Source organism: Anabrus simplex, chromosome 9 (genome assembly GCF_040414725.1).
Source record: "Anabrus simplex isolate iqAnaSimp1 chromosome 9, ASM4041472v1, whole genome shotgun sequence".
In the NCBI taxonomy this organism is placed as follows: domain Eukaryota; kingdom Metazoa; phylum Arthropoda; class Insecta; order Orthoptera; family Tettigoniidae; genus Anabrus; species Anabrus simplex.
Genome location: NC_090273.1, coordinates 84,513,519 through 84,539,430, shown reverse-complemented (window position 1 = coordinate 84,539,430; position 25,912 = coordinate 84,513,519). Strand labels below are relative to the sequence as shown.

The window sequence follows — 25,912 nt, the reverse complement described above, 5'->3', positions numbered from 1 at the left end:
GTGCTTTTTCTTGATCAGTGAAAAGAAATGAGGTTTTCTTTAGAATTTGCTTTAAAAGGTGTTGTATTTGTTGGGTTGGGTCTTTCTTGACTGTAGAAAATGAACCGTTATGTAAAAAGTTTTTGGTTTTTTCAATGTACCTGGTTTTATCCATAACTACGGTCATGTTACATTTGTCTGCTTTTGTGATGATGTTTTTAAAGTTTAAGAATGTGTTCTCGTTCGACTGAGGGATCTCCATTGTTTTTTTACTAACGTGGGGTGTTGTTTTGCTTTTTGAGGTATGAATCTTATTTAATTACCTTTTTACGTCTAATCTTATTTTGTCTCGAGGATCTGGTGGCATTTTGCTAATGGCTAGTTCAGATTCTATAACTAAGTTGGAGGTTGTGCTAATTCTGTTTAAATTTGGCCAGTTGTGTTTGGGACCTTTTGCAAAGATCACGTTTTCATCGTCATCTAGGCTTATTTGGACAAATTAACAATTGGGGGGGTGGAATTGTTCGATCAGATTATCGGAATTACTAGGTTCTTTGGTTACTTTTGTAACAGTCTTATTTGATATTGAATTGTTTTTAAGTGTGTTGAGTTTCCTCTCTAAAGTTAGTTGTATTTTTTAGCTAGTACTTTGAATAATTTATTATTGATTTGGGTATGGAATAAGTCCCATTGAACGCTTGTAAGTAAGCAGGCTGCTTGAAGGTGTGTCTTACAGAGTTGGTTGTTCAGAAAGGATTTTCTCTTGTATAAAAATCTGATTTAATTCTTTAGCCACAGTTTGTTGACTTTGGATTGGGCTCTCGAATGTTGAGGAGAGATACATTGTTTTCTTGTATTAACTTTTAGAAAATTGGGTGTTAAATTGTGAACCATACTATGTTTTAGAAAATTTAAGTCTTTTCCCAGTTTTGCAATTTTGATTTTTAAGCCCATATAATAATAGGCCTTAGAATTTGCTTCATAAGGTACATCATTCAAAGTTAAAAACTTCATTATTGTTCCGTATTGAACTCAGAATCACAATAGTAAAAGTGAATTCAAGGGTTCCATCTTTTCAATACAATATATGTTGTACAAGATCGTTATTTTACAATGTGGTTTATTTGTGGTACCAGTTTTGACTCTTTTTTTGAGTCATCATCAGCCTATATTACAAACTGAGCAAGGTGACAAAAACAAGATATGTAAGTACGTAACAGTATACATGCAATGATACCTAGTATGTGACAAATGTTCACACTAAAAAGTAAGAGTTGCGGTTAAAATAGGTAAACATCTGTGAAGAGCACATGCCTCCATTCATTCATGATCTAGTTTCGATGTTGACGGCCCCATAGTAAACAGGCCCGTCTCTGTGCTGGAGTGAGCAGGACGAACACCGCTGGATGTTGGACAAATAGCTCTGCTGTTCCGAACCTCCAGTACACAGTTTGCCGGGAAACGGCAACCCCTGAGTCGGCTGCAAACTCTGTCGACTATTGTCTTGCAGGTGCACTCTGATTTCGTCGGGCGGTTAAGGCCAGATATCGGTCCTGCAGTGGGGTGGTTACCCTTGGTCGACCTGGTACTGGCCTACAACTAACATCTCCTGTGTCTCGAAATCGTCCCCAAAGCCTGGAAATGACACTTTGTGGCACATTCAAGGATACGGCGACTTCGGTCTGTATCTGGCCTGCTTCCAGGCGGCCGATTATTTTACCCTGCAAAACTGGGTCTAAGTGGCATTGTTATGCCATTATGTTGTCACGTTCACCACGAGGCTACACTCCGCACACTATAACAGGGCAAACATGACTGAGGGAATATGGGGTGCAGGCAGTGGCTGTCATTACCTTGCGGTTACGCCACTAGTCAAAGCAGGGAACACTCCTTTCCTATACAGAGTGAACACGTAAGGTTGGTAGGTTCATATGTCGTGCGATTTGCGGTCTATTTCCTGTTGCCCTGCTTACTCATAACTTATGCTTAACTTTTGGACACTAGTGTAATAAACATCTGGTAAGAATGAGGTTTATTGATATCGCGTCCTTCAACTTACCATTTTTGTAGACCAATTAACCAAGAATTGAAAACGATGATCAGCTACTAAATTACTTGTATGTTAAGCCCCTTAAAACAATCATCATCACCACCCAGTGAAAGTAATGAAACATGAAACAATCACACTCTCTTATCTCTTTTTACAGATACAAAAGTTCATTTGGTGATGACTACTTCTCTTTCTGGTGTGGAGGGGTTTTCTTCCTTGTTATCAACTCTCAATATTTCTTTGACACAAAAGCTGTGCAGAGCTTGGCTGATGATCATAACTCGTGGCTTGAAGAACAGTTACAAGAAATTGCAAGGAGCAAACCTAAACGAGTGATTGTTTTCCAGCACATTCCATGGTTCTTGAAAAATGCCGAAGAGAGAGACCTCAATCGATACTTTGCCATTGATTATGAAATACGGCAAGTGATGCTGGAGAAACTTCTCCGAGCAGGTATGTCATAAATTTTCTTCTTTCCTTTTCATTGTGCCATATCTGTTATCAAACATTGACGATCATGTTGGCTGTCGTAAATTTGTTGATGGCAGTCTGGAACGGTTGTTCACTTAACATCATAAAACACTGCTGCAGTTCTGCAACTAAGATGTTCATTATCTCCCAAGCCCTCTCTTCCCAGATGTCTTCCCTTGTAAGATGAAATGCAACAGGCAACTGGGTGCCTCATTTCTTGCTAAAGTATTGTTACTTCAGAACTTCCCGCCATCTCATTTTGAATCTTCTCAGTCCAGCTGATCCAGAATAAAGTCACTTCTCAAAAGCAATTATCTTCATGATCAATGTTTCTGTGAATGTTCAGGCTCTCACATGATAGGAAAGGACAGAAAATATTTAACTTCTAACCATTCGTATGCTTAGGGATAAGGCAAAGTCATGACTTCAGAGGACCTGATTTCATGGATTTGGTGCTGGGCTGAGTGGCTCTTATGGTTGAGGCACTGGCCTTCTGACCCAACTTGGCAGGTTCAATCCTGGCTCACTGAGCTCGATAGCTGCAGTCGCTTAATTGCGGCTGGTATCCAGTAATCGGGAGATAGTGGGTTCGAACCCCACTGTCGGCAGCCCTGAAGATGGTTTTTCCGTGGTTTCCCATTTTCACACCAGGCAAATGTTGGGGCTGTGGCCACGGCCACTTCCTTCCCATTCCTAGGCCTTCGTATCCCATCGTCGCCATAAGACATATCTGTGTTGGTGCGACATAAAGCAGATAGCTATCCTGGCTCAGTCCGATGGTATTTGAAGGTGCTCAAATATGTCAGCCTTGTGTTGGTAGATTTACTGGTACGTAAAATAACACCTGCAGCACTAAATTCTGGCACCTCGGTATCTCCTAAAACCATAAAAGTAGTTAGTGGGATGTAAAGCCAATAACATTATTATTTATTCATAGGATATTCAGCTTCTTTGATTTGGAATCTGATTTTAATGAAGTGTACCAAGGTTCATCCATTATACTCTCTAAGCGAGTGGCTGCATGGTTTGCGGCATGTAGCTGTCAGCTTGCATTCAGGAGATAGTAGGTTCAACTCCCACTGTCGGCCCTGAAGATGGTTTTCCATGATTTCCCATTTTCACACCAGGCAGATGCTCGGGATGAACCTTAACTAAGGCCATGGCTGCTTCCTTTCTGCTCCTAGCCATTTCCTATCCCATCGTTGCCATAAGACCTATCTGTATTGGTGAGATGTGAAGCAAATTCTAAAAAAAAAAAAATCTTAGTTCTTCGTTCCAGAGGTTCTTTGTAGGCATGTTTGCTCATATTAGGAACTGGGTGGTTAGCAACAACTGTATATTTGGACTTTTGACTGAATGGTCAGTGTAGTGACCCTCCATTCAGAGGATCCCAGGTTCAATTCCCAGCTCGGGTATTTTGATCTTAATTGGCTGGGGGACTGGATATTTGTGCTGTCTCCAACATCCCTGAACTCATTCATAACATGCAGAACTATCCTCCACCACAATAACCGCAGTTCCCCATACATGGCAAATGCCACCCACTGTCATCAGAAGGTCTGCCCTACGAGGGCTGCACCAGGCTAGCAAGAGCCACACAAAATTTTTAAAAAAATCTGCTTGAATAATTTCATGTTAACACATTGAGTCTCAGCCATTTATTCACGGTTGATGGGCAAATTAAAAATAGGTTAGAGTTTCCAACAGCGAGGACAAATATCATGAGGCAGTATCCACTTCGGACCACATGGAGGTGAAAGAACACTAAAATGCGAACACATTTTCCTCAAACTTGTCAGGTTTGCAACCCAATAATTTCCAAAAAATTTATGAATCCCCTGATTCGAATGCAACACCTATATACTTGAAGAGTTGCAACTGCGACAAGTGGAGCAGTGGCCGACTGGTCATCGTACTACTCTCCGAAACTCGATGACTCGAGTTCGAGTCTCGCCATTAATTGTTTCAGGGAATGTGAAGGTAAAATGCGAATAAAATGAATAATCAAATTGCAGTGGAATTTTATTTTCTACCTCAAATTAATATATGTAGAAAGAGATCCAGCAGTTACTGTGAGAACGTTTAGGCCTATATTAATTTCAGGTAGAAAATAAACTGTACTGCAATTTGCGTAATATTTTTGTTCCAATTTTTATCTTGACGTTCCCTCAAATATTATTGAATTGTCTTCTTCTTCTTCTTTATCTATTTACCCTCCAGGGTCAGTTTACCCTCGAACTCAGCAAGGGATACCACCTCTACCCCCTTAAGGGCAGTGTCGTGGAGCTTCAGACTCTGGGTCGAGGATACATCTGGGGAGGATGACCAGTACCTCGCCCAGGCGGCCTCACCTGCTATGCTGAACAGGAGCCTTGCTGGGGGATGGGAAGATTGGAAGGGATAGACAAGGAAGAGGGAAGGAAGCGGCCGTGCCTTAAGTTAGGAGGAGAAGTGGGAAACCACGGAAAACCACTTCCAGGATGGCTAAGATGGGAATCGAGCCCATGTCTACTCGGTTGACCTCCCGAGGCTGAGTGGACCCCGTTCCAGCCCTCGTACCCCTTTTCAAATTTCATGGCAGAGCCGGGAATCGACCCCGGGCCTCCAGGGGTAGCAGCTAAACACACTAACCACTACACCACAGAGGCGGACATATTAATTTATTTCGTGCAAAAATTATAGCTGCGACAAGACTTGAATTCACGTCTATGAGGTTCGCAGACAAGTATGGTGACCACTTAGCCACCACTCCGTTCCGCTGTGATGTAACTCCCAAGTATATATGCCTTGCTTTGGAATTGGGGATTCATTAATTTTTCAGAAGTTATTAGTTTGTGGACCTGACATGTTTATTTTTTATTAATTAATTAATTAATATAATTATTTTACATGGAAAAAAGAAGATATTAAAAATGAACTAAACTTAGGTGAAAAATAGGTATACAGTGGTTATCGAATTATTCTCCAACATACTGTCCAAGGAAGTTCGTGAAAATTGTTTGCCTTTTAGTATTCTACCACCTCCACTTCGTCCGAAGCGGATTCTGTGTAATGACATCTGAACCTCAATTTTTTTGAAAACAAAAGCGTGTTGACTTTAACCCTTATACACGAGTTACCGTTAAGTGTCTCCCCACAGGTACCTTGAAGCTGGGTGAAAGCGGTTGACCACAGGGTCTAGCCTCTACTTGTTAGATATTATGCTTGAGACACTTTTCATGTAATTGTAGCGACTATATTCACGAGTGCAAGAAAAAGTGTGTAGAATTCTGCAAAGAATTCCTACTGCCACTGCAGCATTAACAAGGCATTACATTATTTTCCCCGCAGTAAAATAATGCCCGAAAACCATTCAAAACACATCAATTATCAGATTTTCCCGGTGATAAAAATATAAGAATAGGCTATATCAAATGTTGTGATATAACAGTCCGTTCCTTCATTTTTTAAGCACATTCGCATCATTTTAAATTGAAGTTAAATGAAATAAAACTTGCATTCATCATAACTAACGCTTTTGTTCCTCTTACTTAACATGTTTACGTCTTATTGGTCTCTGCTAACCATAACCTATAATAATGTCAACCATGTGTGTGTGTGTGTGTGTGTGTGTGTGTGACAAAATAGTATTTCAACACACCACTAGGAGCGCTTTATGTAAAGAAACAAAAGACGCTCACTGCGAAACGCGTTCAGAAATCTCACTGAAATGTGTTAATTTGTCTTTAACAATTGTTTCTTAACAAATGTTGGAAATGTGTTCATGAAACAGGGCACTTTTAAACAAAGTGTTAGATTAATAACAATTGTTTGTTAACATTTGTTAAGTAAAATTTAACATACAGTTGAAGAAACCGGGCCTCACTCTTTAGTCTTTTAAATATAGTTAATACTTAGCTTGGTTGGGTATCTTCTTTCTTCTCTCTTGCGGATGCTGATACAGCTTTGGACGCCTGGTTAACTGTTCAAACAGAAATGCTGTTCCACAGGCTCAAACTCTTGGCCTTCTAAGTGAGAGGCAAATGACCTTTAAATCTAGGTCTTCTCTGCTTTCTATACTCTTGTTCATTTAAGTCTTTGTACAGACACCACTCTGAAATATTAATAGAGCTTTTCTCATTTTCTCCCTTGAAATGAACTTGTCCACAGTTGCAGAGCTTCCCCTGATATGAACTTCACCATGACTACCAGGTTTCTCCCCCGATACGAACTTGGTTATACCTACTGAACTTCTCCCTTGATATGAACTTTACCACAGCTGCCATATTTCTTCCCAATACGCCTAAAACTCCAGCTTATAATATCCAGTCTGTCTTTCTAGAAGTTCCTAGTGTTCTTTCCAAATATCAACCCCTACTACTTCATAACTCTGATGTGTTGTGGGCTGATTAGCTCTCGTGATCCTGCTGCCACTTCAAGGGTGTTGTCTATGCAAGGCCTCTGGAAGCTACTAGAAGAATGTATTTTCCTACAGTGTCATAGCGCTGCATTTTTCCCTTCACAGTTTATGTGACGTACACGGCTCTAAGTTTGGCGACAGCAAGGCGCTGACACAATATTTTACCACATTGCACACACTTCTGTTTGCACTAAGCTTTACTTTTATACTGAATTTTAAGCATTAATATGGGAATTATACTCATGTAGAATTATCACTGCACATTTGAAACACTGTTATTTCTTGATGCTGGGATATACTCCCTTAAATTTTATTAAATCTTTCACAATCCCTTTCTATTGGAGGTCACAGATTTGACACGCACTCAAGTCCGTTCCTTCAGTAATAAAAGACGGAAGGGCATGTCGTGACCCATGGTCTCGATAGAGTTTTGTGAACATAATTACGTAAAATCTATTATCATATTCTGAGGGGGTTTGCATCAAAGATATTCCAGAAGGTGGAAATTAAATTATGTAAAATCTGTTATATTCTGTGAGGTCTGCATTGAAGATATTCCAGAAGGTAGGAATTAAGTGACAACACAAATATTTATATTCCTAAACTGATGAAAAAACAAGTCAAATTATAGGAAAAATATTTGCATAATATGTTTGCAAACATATTTACACAGTCAGAAGTATTTAGCCAAGAAGAGGGTATTCATAAAAACAATAAGACAACATGTCTGAATCAGCTGATTCAAGAAGAGGGTATTCATAGAAAACAAAAAGACAACATGTCCAAAATAGCCGATTCAACTTTTTAGTAAATGGTGCAAGGAACCCATCTTGCCACGTAATACTGCTCTTGCTTATCATACGTTTTCTTATAATTCTATAACAAGTCAACAGATCAAAACAACTATCAAGAGCAATATCAGGGAATATTTCCATGGTAACCCGAATCCAAGTAATGGTCATGTTATCAAACTTAAAGAGCAAGGTAAATGTGCACGAGTTATACTTGGGCATAGGACACACAAGGGATTCACGTCATCCAAGTCCACTTACTTGTGCCAGGCTCCTAAGTTTCATCTATCCTATCCAACCTCTCTTGGTCAACTCTTGTTCTTTTCTGACCCCGACGGTATTACGTATGGAGGCCTAAGGAGTCTTTCATTTTCACGCCCTTCGTGGCCCTTGTCTTCCTTTGGCTGATACTTTCATTTTTCGAAGTGTCGGACCCCTTCCATTTTTTCTCTCTGATTAGTGTTATATAGAGGATGGTTGCTTAGATGTACTTCCTCTTAAAACAATAATCACCACCACCACCACCCAAGTCCATCTCGAGCATGGGCTTTATAAGTTAAAAAACTTCATTTTCCCTTTTATTTTCCAAATGTTTGGTCCTCGTATTAATGTGTTGCTGTGAGCACTACCATTTTTCTCCGTTGTATGGTTTGAGTCATATGTCTATTCATTGGCTTGATGGAGTTCTCCATGTCATTCTATCTTGTACAAATCCTTTCATACTCTTACTGACAATAAAAATTATGTACCAAGAAGGAATTGTGCGAATTGTATGAGACCCTGATATGGATTATTGTAACGTTTATATACATAAATGATTACAATAGTGATTTTATTGCAGAATACTAATCACCTGCATTGGGACTCTAGCATGGATACAGGCTTTAATACGGGCAGGCATGGAGCCATACAGGTTTTGTATGGTATCTTGCAGCATAACTGTCTGTCCATATTTGCTGCAGTTGGTTCTCTAAATCTTGTAAACTTTTAGGCAGCTGAATTTGGGATCCCAGGTGGTCAATCAATCAATCAATCAATCAATTGATCGATCAATCATTGACCAATCAATCCAATCAATCAATCAATCAATCAATCTGCATTTAGGGGCAGGTGCCCAGGTGGCAGGTTCCCTATTCTTAAATGATTGTAAAGAATTTGGAAATTTATTGAACATCTCCCTTGATGGTCCCAAACATGTTCGATTGGTGTCAGATCTGGGGATCGGGTAGACCACAACAATGTGACAACATTGTGGGAACATTCCTTTGAAACCCTTGCTGTGTGCTGCTGAGTATTATCCTACTGGAACTGACCAATGATATACATCAAGCACTCCCATGAAGAATATCTGTAAGTGGGGACTGGATCATTGTCAGAATACAGTAGACTTACAATTAACCAGGTCCTGATTAATCAAGGCTCGGGGTTAACTGAAGGAGTTGTTGGAAAATAAACGTATTTTTTATAACAGTATCAATGTATCAAGCTAATTGGTATTGTAGCGATGCACGGGCGCTGGCCACTAATTAGGTCGAGCAGTGGCCGTTGCTATGTGAAGCATTGTTCTAAGATTTCATACCATCTGTACCCTTCAGCTCATCCCCCTCACAATTTGCAGAACCCCAGTCACATGTCTCGTCACTCATCTAACATCGCGCTTCATTTATTTGTTTACTGTCCGTTTGAGTCAAATCCCCTATGGAGAAAACAAGGAACAGGCGGAGAGGGTTTCCAAGTTTCCCGGGAGCAGTCACAACATTTATTAGAATTTCAAAAAAATAACAACAAATAATTCGAATGATTTTGAACATTAGCAATAACTAAGCTTTAAGATCAGAAGTGCCCACATATCCATGAGCCGAAAAAGGGCCACCAGCTGTGCACAAGATAATAAATATAAATAAGACTGCTGTCTTATGAAATCGGATGAAAATTCAGAGTATCTGAAATAATTACATATATTAAGTTTGAAGGCTAGACCGATATTAACTTAAATAGTCATGACTAGATATTAAAGCTATCAAAAATTGTGAAAAAGTGGTCTCCAAGGCCAATAAATTAACAAAGATTCTAAATTTAAGCAAGATTTTACAGCACCAAATTATCCACCAGGAAGTAATAATGAAAATAAATGATTTCCAAATATGAGACCAGCAATTAAAGAGTCCCGCACTGCAGTGCTATTGGAAATATTGAAAGGCAAACCAGCTGCATAAAATAGGCGTCTTCGAGAATTAGACATGGCTGGCCAAAACCCTCTCCGGCTGTTCCTTGTTTTCTCCACAGGGGATTTGACTCAAACGGACAGTAAACAAATAAATGAAGCGCGATGTTAGATGAGTGACGAGGCATGTGACTGGGGTTCTGCAAATTGTGAGGGGGATGAGGTGAAGGGTACAGACGGTATGAAATCTTAGAACAATGCTTCACATAGCAACGGCCACTGCTCGACCTAATTAGTGGCCAGCGCCCGTGCATCGCTACAATACCAATTAGCTTGATACATTGATACTCCTCCTTCATGAGTTTGGATCACAGCTTCGTGCAAAATACAAAGTCCAGGCTATGATAACTATAATTCCATAGAAAATTAAAAGCGCCGGTCATGCCAGCTTCAGTAGTGCAGAAATAGCGCTCGTCTTGACATGCCGCAGATTGAACAAGCAAGCCAGGCCTGGCGTAAACCGCCTTTAGCAAGGTGAAGTGAGACACATGTCAACAAGCTGCCGGCTTCAGTGTGTGCGGCGAAGTTCAGCCTGGACGAAGAGAGACCATTCAGACTGCCGTGGAGCAGTGATTACGGTGAAATCTTGTTGAGAGTGAGGGCTGCATTCCAATAGAACTGGATTGAGGTATCCCTTAAATAGTGCTGTAGAAGTTTCCAGATAGGACGCAATGTACTGTAGTGCTGTAAGACTAACGGAAATAATTACAAACCAGTACATGAAAATCTTAACAAAAAATACAAAATAGTGAGGAAAATGGTGTGCAGAAAGAATATATTAAAAATTTCCAATTAATTAATATGACAAAGGCTAAAAACAAATAACAGAAATGACCAATGAAAAAACAGAAAAGCGTGGAAGAATACACTTTTGGTACCAATTAGAAATTAACTTGCCGATGACGCAAACAGTCATGTCAAGGTGATGCAACCAATCAACAAGCAAGAAAGAATGACGTAAGGCAGCGAAGAAGGGAAAGAAAATAGGCAAGCAGTGTTCGTATCACCTGTGACATGATTGCACGTCGAAGGGAACTTCTAATAAATTAACGAAAAGTAACCAGACCGAAACAATTAAGGTAAGAACAACATATAACATAAATTCAGACAAATAAGAGAGGTACTGAAAATAGTAAAAATTACCAACAAATCGTACGTTCATGGATGCATGAACCACCCTACATTGTTGATGTATCAGATTGTTATGCGGTGTTGAAATCTGTGTAGGCCTATTCTAGATAAGTTGTGCAGTATGAGTGGCAAATGGAAAAGGTGTGTGGTTTCTCTGGAAATAAAATTTAATGCAACAGAAAGATTGAATAAAGATGAATTTATTAAAAAGGTTCCTGCTGATTATGGAGCCAGAAAAGTGACTGTTGGAGAATGGAGATGTAAGCAGAAGGACAATGAAAATAAGGTGAGTCAGAGTGTGAGTGGGGGCAGTGGTTTAGTGCAAAAAGGGATGAAGAAAGGTGAATATGAACAGACGTATGAGGTTTTAACTTTATGGTTTTCGCATTTGCGAAGCATGCAAAATCAAGTAAGTGGTCCTATTGTGCAAGCTGAGGCAAAATAATTTCAAAAAAAGTATAAGGACGGCAAAGGTTTTACTACGAGTGATAGATGGTTGGACAGATGAAAGAAAAGATATGGTATTAGACACCACAACATTACTGTGGAAAAATTGTAAGCTAATTTGTTGAAGTTGCTGAATTTCAGTCAAAAATGAAAGAAGTTATTTTGTGTGACGGGCTGACATCGGATCAAATCTACAAGTGTGATGAGACTGGACTGAACTTCAGAATGCTACTTACCAAGACTTTGGCATATTGGTATTGATTATCAAGGTGCCCTAAGCCCCATTCATGAATTACAACTGCAAATGTCACATTACATATGTAATATGCCTAGCTTAGCCTTCATTGGTACATATTCATTCCATAGTAGATTCCATGCTCTGTTATTCATATATACAAATGTCTTCTTTGTAGGCTGCTACACCTATCGGTATTCAGTCTGCAAGTCTCTGCACCCATCAATCTTCTATTTGTAATTAAATTTATGGCCTCATTTAGTTGCATATGTCTCATCATTAAATCATTAAAAACTGAGTTTAACCACCATCGCCTTGACCTCCCTTTGCTTCTCTTACCTTCCATGTCTGAGTTCATTATTCTCTTTCATTCAACTTGCATGATCCCACCTCGAAAGCCTGTTAATACACAGCTTCATCCACCAAATTTATTCCTAACTTAGCCTTTATCTCTGCATTCCTAGTATACCCTCCTATAAATGTCCCCACCTGTTCATACTAACAATCATTCTTGCTACTTTCACATCTGTGAAACATATCGTAAGTGTACCCAGCTTTCACTTCAGTACAGCAAAGCTAGTCTGAAAACAGACCAGTGCCAAGATAGTTTTGTCCGAGAGCTCACTTCATTCTTAGAAAATACTGTTGATTGCGACTGTGAGTTCACTGCATTACCTTTGCTGCATGTTAATTCAATTTCATGAGTATATCCTGGCAGAATATACATCCTAAGTACTGTATTTGAAATGATCTGTGAAGGATCTGGAATCACAGATAGGGATATTTGCAGATGATGTTATATGTATAGAGTAGTAAATGAGTTGCAGGATTGTGAGCGACTGCAGGGGGGCTTAAGCAATGTAGCGAGATGGACAGCAGACAGTGGTATGAATGTAAATGGGATTAAAAATCAAGTTGTAAGTTTCACGAAGAGGAAAAGTCCTCTCTGTTTTAATTAGTGTTGATGGGGTGATAGTACCTCAAGGGGACAATGTAAGTACTTAGGTGTTATAAAGAATGATCTTCATAGGGGTAATAACGAAGTAATTAAAAAAGGTTACAGATCTCTTCACATGGTTATGAGAGTATTTAGGGGTTGTAGTAAGGATGTAAAGGAGAGGGTGTATAAGTCTCCGGTAAGACCACAGTTAGAGTATGGCTCCAGTGTATGGAACCCTCACCGGGACTGCTTGATACGAGAACTGGAAAAGATTTGAAGGAAAGCAGCATGATTTGTTCTGGGTGGTTTTGGACAAAGGAGTAGTGTGACTAAAATGTTGCAAAGTTTGTGCTGGGAAGACTTGGGAGTAAGGAGACGAGATGCTCGGCTGTGTGGTATGTTTTGAGGTGTCAGTGGTGAGTTGGCATGGAATGACATAAGTAGAAGAATAAACTTGAGTGGAGCTTTTAAAAGTAGGAAAGATCGTAATATGAAGATAAAGTTGGAAGTCAACAGGGCAGATAGGGGCAAATATTCATTTATCGGGTGAGGAGTAAGGGATTGGAATAAATTATCAAGGGAAATGTTCGGTAAATTTCCAAGTTCGTTGAAAATATTTAAGAAAAGGCCAGGTAAACAAGTATAAATAAACGTAAATATGAGGTAAATAATTGATAGGGAAACTGCCACCCGGACAACTGCCCTAAATGTAGATCATTGATGAATGATGATTGATGATCCACCTGTACCGGTTTTATATTTCCGACCTGACATTTGGTCCTTTTAGGGTTCTTTCCTAATGATATCACTTTATTTTTGGAAATGCAAATTTTTGTATCAAACTCACTGTACCTCTTTTCATTCTTCAAGATATTAGATTGGATGCTTTTAGCACAGTCTGCCATTATGACCAAGTCATTGGCATAGGTCATACTGCTTACTACATTTCCAGCCATCTGAATCCCTCCCTGCCATTTTATACCTTTCAGTAAATGATCCTTACAAACTATGAACAACAAAGGTGAAAGATTACAGTCTGTGTAACCGCTGTAACTACTCTGAACCAAGAACATATTCTATCATCAGTTCTCAGTACAGCTTGATTGTAAACATAAAAATGCCTTTGATTGCCTTTAACAACCTAACCCTAGTCTCATAATCCCTGTGATTGAAGAGCACTGTTAATTTGTATCCTCAGATTGATTTCATATTCAGTCTCAAATTTTCTATTAATGGGTACTGTAATGGGCTATAGAAAAGAAAGCAAACAAAAGGAAACAACCTCAGCAAGGTTACATTTCCTGCAGAGAAACAAAAATGCCTTAAATATTTCTAATTTGTTCTTGTTCTGTTTAGAATGTTTGGGCAATTTTTAAATCATCATTATCTTCATCTTCTTCATCTCCTTCTTGGGATGCATATCTGAGCACCTAAGTTGCTAGTTGACGATCAGCTTTGTAACACATCCTTTATCTGTAAAGTCCACTTGAACTTATACTCAACCATGTTCTCAGATTCTTCAGCCAAGAACTTCCTTCATCTTCCAGGTCCTTTATTTCCTTCAATCTTCTGCTGGAGAATCAATCGTAGTAAAGCGTACCTTTGCCTGTTCCTCATGATATGCCCCAAATACTCCATTTTAGGAAATCTTACTGTCAAAAGAATCTCTTTCTGCTTTTCTATTCATTCCACAACACTGTCATTGCTGATGTGGTCTGTCCAAGAAATCCTGACTATCCAATGATACAGTCACATTTCATAGTCTTCCAAGATTCTCAGTCAGTGTTTGTGTGAAGGTCCGGAACTCAACTGCGTGCAGCAGTACTGGGAAGAAATATAACGTCTCAGTAGTCTTATGTTACATTAGAGGGATAGATCATGACATCCAAAACATTGCAAACATCCTCAGAAATAACTCCCTGAACTTTTCTGATGACTGATCTCGGTCTTTGTTAATTTTTGCATTTGCAAACATTTTTGCACCTTCAGCTCTGCAGGATAGTGACCCTTATTCTTGGAAACAATGATATGTTTTGTCTTTTGTACGTTGAGCAACAGTCCATAATTCTGACTTGTTTTGACAGTTCTGTTCATCAGTATCTGCAGTCCCTCCAGACTATCTGCAAACACTAGTGTATCATCCACACATCGAATACTGTTAAGGTATTGTCCATTAGTAATATTGCCCATGTCAAGATCTATTGCCTCCTGGAAAATTATTTCTGAGTAGATATTGAATAATAGCGGTGATGGAACACACCCCTGCCGGACTCCTAGAATCATGATCTTATCTCCTTTGATGCATATATAATATAATCATGATTATTTTCATTTATAGGCTTTCATGGCTGATGTTATTACTATTTGAGGCTTTTTCTGATGTGGACTACATTGAAAATGATGATAATGTTTGTTTTATTGTAGGAGTGTCCCATGTATTTTGTGGGCATTATCACCGCAATGCTGGTGGATTTTACAAAAACATGGAGGTGGTTGTAACATCTGCCATTGGAGGACAGTTGGGTTCTGATGAGCCTGGCGTGAGACTGGTTAAGATTGGAGAAGAAAAGGTTGAACATACATACTACAGCCTACAAAGTCTCCCACGTACAGTTAAATCCTAATGGTAAGTATCACCGGAGACTTTTATAACTAGAAATTGCATTTCATAATAAGAATTAGTTTAAAAATTGAATGTGTTCAGGACTTCCAAATCATATTTGACCTATTTTCTAGATAGACAGGAGTTTACATTAAAGTTACATAGAGCTCTCTACCAGAAAGAATGGTACAGTGTCATGCATTATTATACAGTACAGTCTCTTCTCCGACATAATGAAGGTTAGGGTAGGTACAGATAATCGGAAAAGACGGATAATCTGTTCAACTTCTTTTTTAAATGTTCTTTTAAAGAATCATGGAACTATCTTCAGCTTATTCCAGTTATTTCTGAGGTTGCTGGAGCCACCGAGGCTCATTTGGTTTTGGCTGGGGTTTGAAGCTGGATGCTTTTTCAGATGCTACGTGATGTTTGCGATTAAAATCTCAACCCAGATTTGACCGGGATGTGAACCTCAACCTTCTGAGTGGGAAGTCAGCAGCTAAGCTACTGAGCTAATCATGCCCCCATCCCCGTTTGGTGTCCATTCTAAAATCTGGAGTTAAATAATGTCCAATAATGAAGTGCCGTCTTCTTGCTCCATAAACTGCATAAGAGTTTCTACTAATTTAAGTGCAGTTTGTTGAGGAATACGGAATTGAGGAACAGTCTCTTCTTCCTCGCTACAGCCATCACTGTCCATGGTCACCAATTAGCAGTTTTCGAATCTTTCAATTATTCTAACTTTTATTTAGATGAATACTTTCAAGGCCCATATTGCCATATTTACCTATATAATTTTCCCATCCATAATTTTGAAATGGAAATTTAGAGAGAAAAATTTGCATAATTTTCCTACCATGACTGTGTAAAAGTTTTCTGCTATCAGTGTTTTTTCTATTATTTTGAAAAATTTGCAGTTGTGAAAACATTAAGGCTATGGTTAGGCGGGCATTTCCAAACGTAACATTCTTCTGTTTAATAACACAAGAAATGTGCACATAGTGGTGTGCAATATGCTGTGACTAGATATTACAGAAGTGTGTAGATGAATGGGGTCACAGTTCATAATCTTCTAGTAAGGACTTTTACCAGCTACATATATGTTATCACGTTCAATGCAGATCTCTCACCTAGTCCAGTTTTCATTTTCATTTCTGGTAAGACTGCGGTTAGAGTATGGTTCCAGTGTATGGGACTCTCATCAGGATTACTTGATGCAAGAACTGGAAAAAGCAGCTCGATTTGTTTTGGGTGATTTCCGACAAAAGAGTAGTGTTACAAAAATGTTGCAAAGTTTGGGCTGGGAAGACTTGGGAGAAAGGAGATGAGCTGCTCGACTAACAAGGGACACCTTTGACCTCGAATGCTCGGAACCACTTGAAACCATGCTTAGAATAACAAGCAATCATAAACAAAACAGTGGTGTGCTTCATTTCCATGCAAAACTCTGCACTTATCTGCTAGCGCCACTAGACGGTGGCATAGTGTAGCTGCACTAACCAGCGCTCCTATTGCGTGAGTGGTATAGCTGCAGTACGTATTTGTCTCTTGGAGTATTCGCAAGCGAGTTACTGTGTAAACTGTGTAGAGTGCAAGGATATCATGAAGAGAATTAATCCTATGCATGTGGTTCAAATATTAGGCACCAAGTTGACACATGCTGAATATGGAAATGACATCAGGGCCGAGAATATGGAGTTCGCAGGTATATTATATAACATAATAATTCAGAAATATAATGACGATGACACAGAAATACACGACGTTACGCTGGATAGATATACGGATTTTGAAGGACAGGAGGAACATGAACCTGAAGGTGGGACTTCAAGCAGTACACGACATTCATCTCTAGAGCAACAGGAACAGTCAAGTCAAAGTGAGTACGAACTCTCTCCACCCAAAAAGACGAGGTTCAGTGTATTAAAAGATATTGATGACAGTGTACTAGAGAACATTTATGAGTACTATTACAATCGTGGCTTCAATTCCTATAGCAAACTAATGAAGCACTGTAAGTGCATCAAAAGTAAATCAAATTGCATATTAATTCTAAATTATGTGTCTAGGAAACGGGGAACAGGTGCTTGTTTCAAAGGAAACAGACTGTTGCAATTACAAACTATAAAAGAGTATGTAATATTGCAATTTGATGGTGCAAGGAGGTATGGATCTACAGTTCACTATTGGCATCTGCAGATGTGGGCACTAGAAGGGGCTAAAATGGTTGGCTTGGTCAATTTCAAAGCTTTCATCTCCTTTCTCGACCATCTCAAAGCTGAATATGGCATTTCATCCAGGCATATCAGTACATTTGTCACACGTAAGGACATAGAAGACGATAATATTATACGTCAGAAGGCACAACAGTTTGTGGAAGAAGTGAACATGTTTATAACAGAGGAGGGTGTGGAGAAAGGTAATGTTTAGACCAGTGACCAGAGTCAATTCCAATATGAAATGTCTTCAGCATCAACACTATCCTACAGAGGAGAGAAAACTACAGGTAGTGTGTTGCAATCTGTACATAGCTCTACCCACAGCTACACAATTGATGTGGCTTTATCAATGGCAGGCAGACTAGCAAACAAGTTATACATCTGTTTTCAAGAGACACAAGGCACTTTCAGTCCAAATATTTTAAATAAACTTGCAACAACCTGTCCACGAAACATTCATGTGGAGGCAAGCAAAAGTGGAAAAATGACTAAAGAACACATGAAACATTTTCTAACTTCAGTGGCGAACATGTAACAAATGAAAAGAGCCTATTGTTGTGTGATTTCTGGGCTGGTCATACAGATCATACCCTTCTAGATGCAAGTTTTCCAAACAAAGATGTTACGCTGAAAATATTGCCACCAAAACAACAAAATTTGCCAGCCCCTTGATGTTTAGTTCTTTCGGCAATATAAACTCTATTTCAGAAGGATTACTGATTTTGTAAGACTACAAGGTGCCAAACCAGAAGTGAAAGTACACGAAACTTCACTCTGTGATTTACAATCAATTTGCTGCACCTATGTATAAGCCTATGTTGCAGTATGCTTGGTGAAAGCCAGGTTATGACATTGACATACCAACATCATCATTTGAAAATGTAATTAGTGTGGCTTTTGATATTTGACTGTGTGAATGTGAAAGTGATTTGGAATGTGATAACGTGGCTTTAGTGAAGTGTGCACATTGTTCTCTCCCACTTTGTTTTAACCACTTCATCAAAATCCCGCATCTGTACTTTGAGGACTTTCAGGTGTGTGGTACTGCTGTATATGTGTGTTTTGTGCTATTATAAGTACTGTAAGTACTTTGCTGCTGCTGATTGAAAATGTAATGATATACTGATGCCATTAAATTACATATAATTTCCTTCCTATGGTATTGATATCTTGTTACTTTGTTTCTCTCTATTAAAATGTTACTTGAGGTAGAATGCAACGTTTTGCATGGAAATGACGCACACCACTGTTTTGTTTATGATTGCTTGTTATTCTAAGCATGGTTGCGTGCAGTTCCGAGCGTTCAAGGTCAAAGGTGTCCCTTGTAAGTGGTATGTAATACCAATATAGTTGGTCCGTTATTGGACATTATAAATTTTCCAGCTAACTCATTCCTGGTTGCCAGCATTTCGCCCCAGTGTGCTAAGTTGGGCTCATCAGTTGATAAATAGCACAAGATGCATAGTTAGTGCATACCGTGGAGGCCACTGCGTAGGCTACTTGGAGCCACCGGCAGTGCCAATGCACTATGAGAGACTTTGTTTCATTTTAAAAAATTGATGCCTGCCTGGCCATCATGGCATTGGTATTATAAATTTACTCATTCGGAACAAATATTTCAGGTTCCCTATGGGAGTCAACATCTTTATCATAAGTGGTATGTTCCGAGCTGTCAGTGGAGAGATGGCGTGGAATGACATCAGTTGATGGATAAGTTTGAGTGGTGTCTTTAAAAGTAGAAGATAAAGTTAGAATTCAAGAGGACAAATTGGGGCAAATATTCATTTATAGGAAGGGGAGTTAGGGATTGGAATAACGTACCAAGGGAGATGTTCAATAAATTTCCTATTTCTTTGCAATCTTTGCAGAAAAGGCTAGGAAAACAACAGATAGGGAGTCTGCCACCTGGACGACCTGGGCTACTGCCCTAAATGCAAATCAGTAGTGATTGAATTGAAAAAAAATTGGCAGGCACGCAACCCCTACACCGCGGGACTGGCGTTCGATATAAACAGTTAGTTTTATTTTCTTATAGTTGTACATTCAAAGAAAACTGACACATTATAATGTTTGTGTTACAATTTATAAAGATACAGGGTTTAAGCGTACAAGGTACGATTTAAAATTTAAAATTCCTTGGATTGGAATGACAGTACTACCATTTTAAAAAAAGTAAAATTCATGTTATTCATTCAGCAAAAAGTAATATATTTACATAATTCAACAAGTTTACTGCTTGATTTTGCAAGTGTTGTACTGTTGTTTGAATTTCCCTGTTCACTGAATTTGAAAATAATATAACTAATCAGGCATCCGATGATAATACCTAGCCTGGCAAGGGAGTTTCATCACGGGTGGGGACATAGATATTTACTATCCATGATTAAAGTACAACAACATTGTAAATGTATCTTCCAAATAGATGTACAGTATGCCTTCAAATAAATAACGTAACTGATGTTATTCCCGGTAAGCATGATTGGATTGTTGGTGAGTTTATCAAATAATTTAAACCCAAGCAATCACAAGCCACCTTAACTCTGTATTATATTATAAATGCTTCTAAAGCACCTCTTAACATGTAATAGTGAAAATTGTAATTCATTATGTACATTACAAAAATATTTGAGGTTGTAGGCCACTTTATTGTAACTGTTCAAAATACATAAACTGCAGTAAATGTAAATAACTTATTTCTTACAACATAAGTTTTAAATGACGTGGATTTATGCCCTCTTTAATTTCATTATTTTCTGCCTCCATTTTAAACTCGTGTATTGCCACAGTGATTGAGACTGACTGGGAGAACTTCACCCAGCTTTCACGGCCTGTGATGTAACCACAACGTCACTGTGGCTGAATACCATATGCTCATCGCGTGCCTGCCCGCCCGCTTACAGTCCTGGGCACCTGCAGGACAAAATGCCCAAAGTGAGCACCTCTGGTCTAGACTATTAAATCATATTACAGTCATTACATCGATTTTTATGGTTTTCCTAGAACCTCATAATCATTGGCGGTGCTATTTGAGGATTGAGTGGAATGGTTGCCCAGTTGTACTTCCTCTTAAAACAATACAGTAATCACCACCACCATCGCCACCTTGAGTGTTCAACCAGCATCTTTGCTGATGACTTAACAGACATTTCATACAGAAGTGTAGGCATTACATATTACTGAAACAACGTAGATTTAAATTTTCACTGTCGTTATAATTTATCAATTAACTTCAGCAATAATTAGTATGTACAATTTGTTAAGAAGTAAGCCATACTTTCCAGTGTCGACTTAGTCAAATGGGACATAAAATCTTTCCAGCCTGTCAAACACACAAAATTTCAATATAAATTATAATGGTATAAACATACCTGTAAAAAATACACACTATTATACAAAGAATGACATGTTTCTTTCTACAAAAACACCCTCAGATTCTATCAAATTACTTAAATCATGCATATATATTTACAGTAATGCCATTCTTTATGCAGCCAGTCCCCACTATGAATGGTGTGAAAATGTTGCTCATAGGGTCGAATGATGCATGCATTTCAGTGGACTTGGCAGACTGATATGTAATAGCAACTTCAGGCTCGGTGAAGAAAGCAACAGGAAACTATCTCACGCCTCATTTACCTAGTTCGCTGAGGACCGAGCATAGTTCTCTGTGAAACGTAAAGAATTTCACCTTATTTTCTTGACACGGCATAAGCCCAAAACCCTATATCATGTCTATAAGTACGGGCGGTGAAAGTATCAGTGGCAATATTTACAGTATTGTTCAGTATCTTCACTCTACTTACATAACATCTGGTCATCACTTTTTTTTTTAATGCTATTTGTTCAGGGCATCAACCTATAGAGATCTTTTGCCCCTACTTGCACCATATGATATGAACCTGCATGTAATTGGAATTGCAGAAGTGTAGTGTGTTGAATGTGAGGAAAGGAACGTTAAGGACGACACAAACACCCAGTCCCCAGGCCAGGGATCTCAATCATTTATGATCAAAAACCCCTGATCCAGCCGGGAATCGAACCCGGGGCCGCCGGATGACAGGTGGACACGTTGCCCCCTACACCGCGGGGCCGGACTGGTCATCACTTACTCTTTAAATTAGCGCTTAACAGTCTTTAGAGTATGGTTTATCATAAAAATATTGTCTAATAGAGACTCTCCATTTCAATTCCGCACTTTATTTAATCTAAAATCATTAACTTGCATTTATCCATAATACATTAAATACATTATAACATGAAGAAGGGCCGATGACCTTCGATGTTAGGCCCCTTTAAACAACAAGCAAGCATAACATGAAGAAGGTAAACAACCTCCCTCCCCTCACCTCCAGTGATGAAGGTAAGTTCCACAACACTCACATTTCTTCGCTTCTGCTCTCCCATTCCTTCTCCACAGTACAGTATGTTACATTATAACATTGAGGAGGAACTGACCTGCTCTCCTCTATCCAATAGGAAGGATCCACAATGTTCCACTCGCTCCTCTCCTGCTTCCCTTTCCCTCTCCTCGGAACAACATGCTTTGCAGAAAACCTTCCTCTAGCCTCTCCTTGACCACAGTCGTGAAATAGTGTTTGGAGACAACGGACTAAGCTTCAGCAATCCAGATAAGTACAGAATTTTTTTTCATTATGTTTATATGGTGATGGTTGAGTACTTATAAAATCATTATTATTTGTTAATACTTGTTCATATTATCACCTAACTCTCTAGCGTTGACATGTTAACGCAACATAAACAATACTGGTATATACGCATGATTTAAGTGATTTTAAGAAATCTGAGGATATTCTTGTAGAACGAAACATGTCATTCCTTGTATAATAGTGTGTATTTTTACAGGTATGTTTATAGTGTTATCATTTATATTGAAATTTTGTGTGTTTGAGAGACTAGAAAGATTTTATGTCCCATTATTGACCTGTCTCAGTCTTACCCTTGGCTTTGACAATATGAAAGTGACTGAGGTATGAGCAATGCTAGTAATGCCATTCCTTATGCAGCCAGTCCCTGCTATGAATGGTGTGAAAATGTTGCTCATAGGATCGGATGGTGCATGCATTTCAGTGGGCTTGGCAGACTGATATGGAATAGCAACTTCTGGCTCGGTGAGGAAAGCAATGAGAAACTATCTCACTCCTCATTTCCCTAGTATGCCTCTTCAGTGATGCCTAGGCCATCTATGACAGCTGTTGAGGATCCATCCAGCCTCAGGGCTGAGGACCGAACATACATACAGTACATATAAGGCAATGGAATTCAGGCTCAAAACAAGGCTGTTCCTGTGAACCCTAGTGTGCATAGCCTCAAAACACTGATCATACACTTGCGAACTGAAGTCCTGCTGCCCAGACTGATAAATACAGTAATCACTATTTTGGCATAAGAAGTTGAAAATTTGTCTGATATTGTATAAATGCTAATTTTGTTGAAAGTTCTGAAGATATCTTTATTAATGTAAATAGATACAATGCGGAAAAGAAAAGTTGATTTTTTCTGTCACATATCACGACTACCAGAGACTAGGATACTCAAACATTTATTCAACTGGAATAGTAAAACTAAAAATCACTGGTTCAAAGAAGTCCAAGAAGATTTAAATGAATTAGGCTTGACAATTCAACAAATTGAAAACAGAGGAGAGAAGAAGATCCTGAAAAATAACGACGTGAGACTTAAACTGAAGACCTATACACGCAAACAGTACAATACAACTGATGAAGAACGGGCAGCCAGGTCAGAGAGAATGAAACATTTCTGGGAACAATAGAAGAAACATCAACCAAATTTGTAACCAATATTCATAAGACTTGACTGTATATACTGTAGATTGATTTCAGTGCTCCAGTGTGGGCGTAAAATAAAAAAATAGGACAGAGAAATTAATAAAAGAGAAACTAAAAACCAAACCCCATGGCGCTACAGCCATGATGGTCCTCTGCCTACCAAGCAACTGCCGCTCAGCTCAAAGGCCTGTAGATTACAAGGTGACCAGATGAGAGAGAGATGGATCTTTATTGGGTATTGTGTGGCCGAGTTTTAATTAATGTTATTGGGTAAACTCCAAATGTATCACCATAGGTCTTTTACATGTCATTATTGTGTGACATGGAGTGCCAAATGGAATTTTTTCTGCCCTTCAAAAATCCAACTGCCTCTGCCATGTTTGAACCTATCTCGTACGCTTCAACTGACCCTGCCACATTACACTTCTCAAGAATTTTATTACTTAAGCTTATAGTTTAGTCCTTTGAGTGCATGCTGAATGTGAGAATGGCAATTATGTACGACTTATACAAAGTCATTTTGGGTATTATTGGCATCATTTTGTCCCACAGTAGTTACTGTTTCAGTCTATGGAATTTAGATCCATTAGCAAGACCTCCTTTTCTGGGCCATTCTTACCAGTTATACATTCCCAAGGTATCTGAATTCTTGAACAAACTCAAGATGTTGAGGAGAGTTATCAGAATCCTTAACCTTTTGAACTCCCATTACCGTTAGTACATGCTTCATGCTTCACTCCAAGTTGCACTATTAACAGCTGCAGGAAGTGAACATTGCAAAAGTATCTAACACAAAATATATTACATTTTATATACCTGCAGTTAGAACACAAAATATATTAATGCTTGTAGTTTTTCATTGTGTGGTACTTTTCAAAACAATGTATTGGGTGGAGACCGGGTTTTCTCAGACACGTTTTGCAGTAGTAAACTGTTTCCTTTCTACCACCTTACTTGCTCCTGTGTGAACAGACAACAGTCTTTATGTTGTTTTCCAGGTAGGTTGTTGATCATGTGCAGATTACCATTCAAATATTCTTCAACATCAGAAGCAGATGGTTTTCCTCGCTTTTGAACTTTGTTGCATACTTCGCCAACCAACCCATTAATCACCTGTTTCCACAAGGTTTTGTGCGGTGGAATTTCCATGCGATTCGCGGTGCAGCAATCGTTATAGAGCAAAAAGCTGTCGGCTGTTGCCTCTTACAACAGCCAGAAGTGCAATTTCCATCACCATTTGAAGCTTTCACTGCTAAAGCATAGTTTGATATGTAGTGGTCCGAGCGATCAATGCCTTCCATCTTTGACAGGTAGCCAATAATTACATTAGGTTTCACTAATTGTTCAACATAGTTTTGCTTCTTTCTGTCATAACTGAGGTTGAGTTGTTTCCAGATGTTGAAAGCATCAATACTGTCCACTAAGTGTTGCAAATATCCATTTCCTAGAGCGAAGATGAGGCAGAAGCTATGTCTACACTCAATCTATATCGTCAGTAAACTGTCATAAACATTTGAGAATAACAGAAGTTACAAAGTCATTACAATTTGCGCTATAATAAATAGGAAAAGGTATTCTCTCAGAGACTGCTAGATAGCTCTACAATACTGGAGCACAGCACAGTCATCATAGGAGCGCCGAAAGAACGAGCTATTGTCATCTTGATTAATAAATTCCATGATGTTCCATATTGATATCTATAGTATGTCATAGAAAGAAAGAGATCCACCTTATCAATACTAAATTTATTAATGTTTTTAAAACAGGACCGGTTTCGACTTTTCACAAGTCATCCTCAGCTGTCATATACATACACATTAGAACACATGTTTTAACAGTTGTATCTTACAAATAAATATGTCATATTTGATAGACATTAGGTAGTATATCTAGAAGTGAAATTCTGCTTCTTACATCTAAGTTTAGAGGATCAAGAATATATTAAAAAGATATCTATTTTTAACACATTAAAAAAATTACAACACATGATAAAATTTGTTGTTTACACCTGACCTTGGATATAGCATTAACGTTCAAGTTTTACCAGTAAAAGTTCTTTAAAAAAGACTTCCATATTGCGTTGTTTTTAGTTGACTAAATATGCTTAAATGTAGCTGCATGTGCTTATACAGAATACTTTTTATTAGACTTAAACTTTGTCAAAATGAGTAATGTGAATCTGAATTTGAAATTACGATAACAAAGTGAAATGCGTTTGAAATAACAGTAAGCTAGGTAGTTGAAACCTGTGTTGAATGACTCCTTCAATTATATGCTATTTAAAATACATTACATGCAAATAAGACAATAGCACACTTCAACATGTAAAAGTTAAAAGGTATAAGACAATCATGTAAGTTTTGTGAAATTCATATGAAGTATTGTTCTTTCTTCATGCGTATGTGTCAAATTCAAATGGGGTAGTATATTTTATATAAACTTTGTCAAAATAAATAATGTGAATCTGAATTTGAGATTGCGTTGACAAATGAAATGCCAGGTGATTAAAACCTGTATTGAATGACCTCTTCAAATAGATACTGTGTAAAATACATTATATGCAACATAAGACAATGATACATTTCAATATGCAAGTTAAAAGGTAAGAGACAGTCCT

General features: G+C 38.5%; 1 protein-coding gene across 2 annotated transcripts in view; it reads left to right on the top strand.

The window, feature by feature from the left end:
- The window catches only part of LOC136881270 (serine/threonine-protein phosphatase CPPED1), a 122,090-nt gene that overhangs the window by 65,281 nt on the left and 30,897 nt on the right, over nucleotides 1-25,912 (top strand). For both annotated transcript variants that reach the window (XM_067154042.2, XM_067154041.2), the window contains exons 5-6: nucleotides 2,187-2,482; nucleotides 15,092-15,293. In XM_067154042.2, the coding sequence (XP_067010143.1) occupies nucleotides 2,187-2,482; nucleotides 15,092-15,291 (496 nt within the window). In that variant the 3' untranslated portion in view covers nucleotides 15,292-15,293. The remainder of the gene's footprint in view (nucleotides 1-2,186; nucleotides 2,483-15,091; nucleotides 15,294-25,912) is intronic.